The 1,186-nt window shown below is 47.7% G+C and overlaps 1 protein-coding gene across 1 annotated transcript in view; it reads right to left on the bottom strand.

The window, feature by feature from the left end:
- LOC140338281 (meckelin-like) overlaps window positions 1–748 on the bottom strand; it is a gene marked incomplete in the record, with an annotated part of 14,541 nt that extends 13,793 nt beyond the window's left edge. The window contains 2 exon segments of the mRNA XM_072422432.1: window positions 1–29; window positions 517–748. Coding sequence (XP_072278533.1) covers window positions 1–29; window positions 517–688 — 201 coding nt within the window.
- Window positions 749–1,186: the final 438 nt, after the last annotated feature.

Here is a 1,186-nt window from a genome sequence, read left to right as displayed (position 1 = left end):
GGAGCCGCTCGGACACGAACATCTCAGACCTGGAAGCAGCCGACACAATGATGACACAAACACAATGTTAGTTTTTTCTAACATTCCCAGTCTGATGGCTGCCATCATTCAACCCATTGCCCGGGACCCTTCTTCAGCCGGTTAGGGAGAAGAAGCACAGTGATGAGATTATCTCTCTGCTCCTATCAGCATGTGTCTTGCCAGCACATACACTGATTGCAATGCTCCTTGTGCTACTTCTTCATTCCACATTCCAGCCCTGCTGTACAGGTACTGTAAGGGCTGATGTAGGAGAGGGATGGAGCTTTTCTTGGGTCTATTCCCTATTTCACGTCCTCACCCAGAACAGGAAGTGGAGGATTCTCCCAACATGTGGGGAATTCTTCAATTTTTTGTCAGCTGGTGTCCCCATTGGACAATTTCTCTGCACTTCCTGTTCTGGTGACAACACAAAACCTTGGATTTACCGTCACTTGGTGACCCCCAGATGTGAGATTGCTCACTGGCATTGCTTACCATCTGACCCCTGCACCCCCTGCTGGCAGGTGCTGCAGGAATAGTTGGCCACATTGTAGAATTGGCGGCCGGAGCAGTTCCCAGGCTGGATGAAGGGGATGGAGGTGGACTGGGCGCGGCAGAGAGCCGGCAGCAGCAGTAGGCAGAGGGGGGTCAGCGCTGGGTGCGGCATTGCGGGCTTTGGGGAGCAGCAGAGACCTCTCCACCTGACTTCAGCTGGAACACCAATCACTATGGCAACACACAACTACAGATCACATGACTACCACAACTAATCCTATTGGGCAGAACAGCTAACAGATAGCACAGCCACGCCCAGTGCACCCAGGAGTCATGTGACCTACACTCCCCCCTCCTCCAGTACAACATCACAGGCACAACAACCTCTAGGGAATGCTGGGACTTGTAGTTCCTTGGTTAGAAAAACTCAATTTTTTATATGACATTAAAGGTAAAGCAGCTGTTTGAGAACCAAATCACTCTGTCCTTCTTTTACGTCTGATACATTAAAAATATTTACCTATCATCAAGTTAAAGTCTTCCAACATTTAAATTTTATGTATATGTTATTTTGAAAAGTGATAAAAAAGAGAAGCAGAGGTGTAAAATGCACTTTGGGATTTAAGTTATGTGTTTGGTTTATGAATTATTTGTGCAGCAGTGGGCGTGA

Source organism: Pyxicephalus adspersus, chromosome 9 (assembly GCF_032062135.1).
Source record: "Pyxicephalus adspersus chromosome 9, UCB_Pads_2.0, whole genome shotgun sequence".
Lineage (NCBI taxonomy): Eukaryota > Metazoa > Chordata > Amphibia > Anura > Pyxicephalidae > Pyxicephalus > Pyxicephalus adspersus.
Note: the sequence above shows the minus strand (reverse complement) of the source record. Positions and strands in the feature narration are given on the sequence as shown.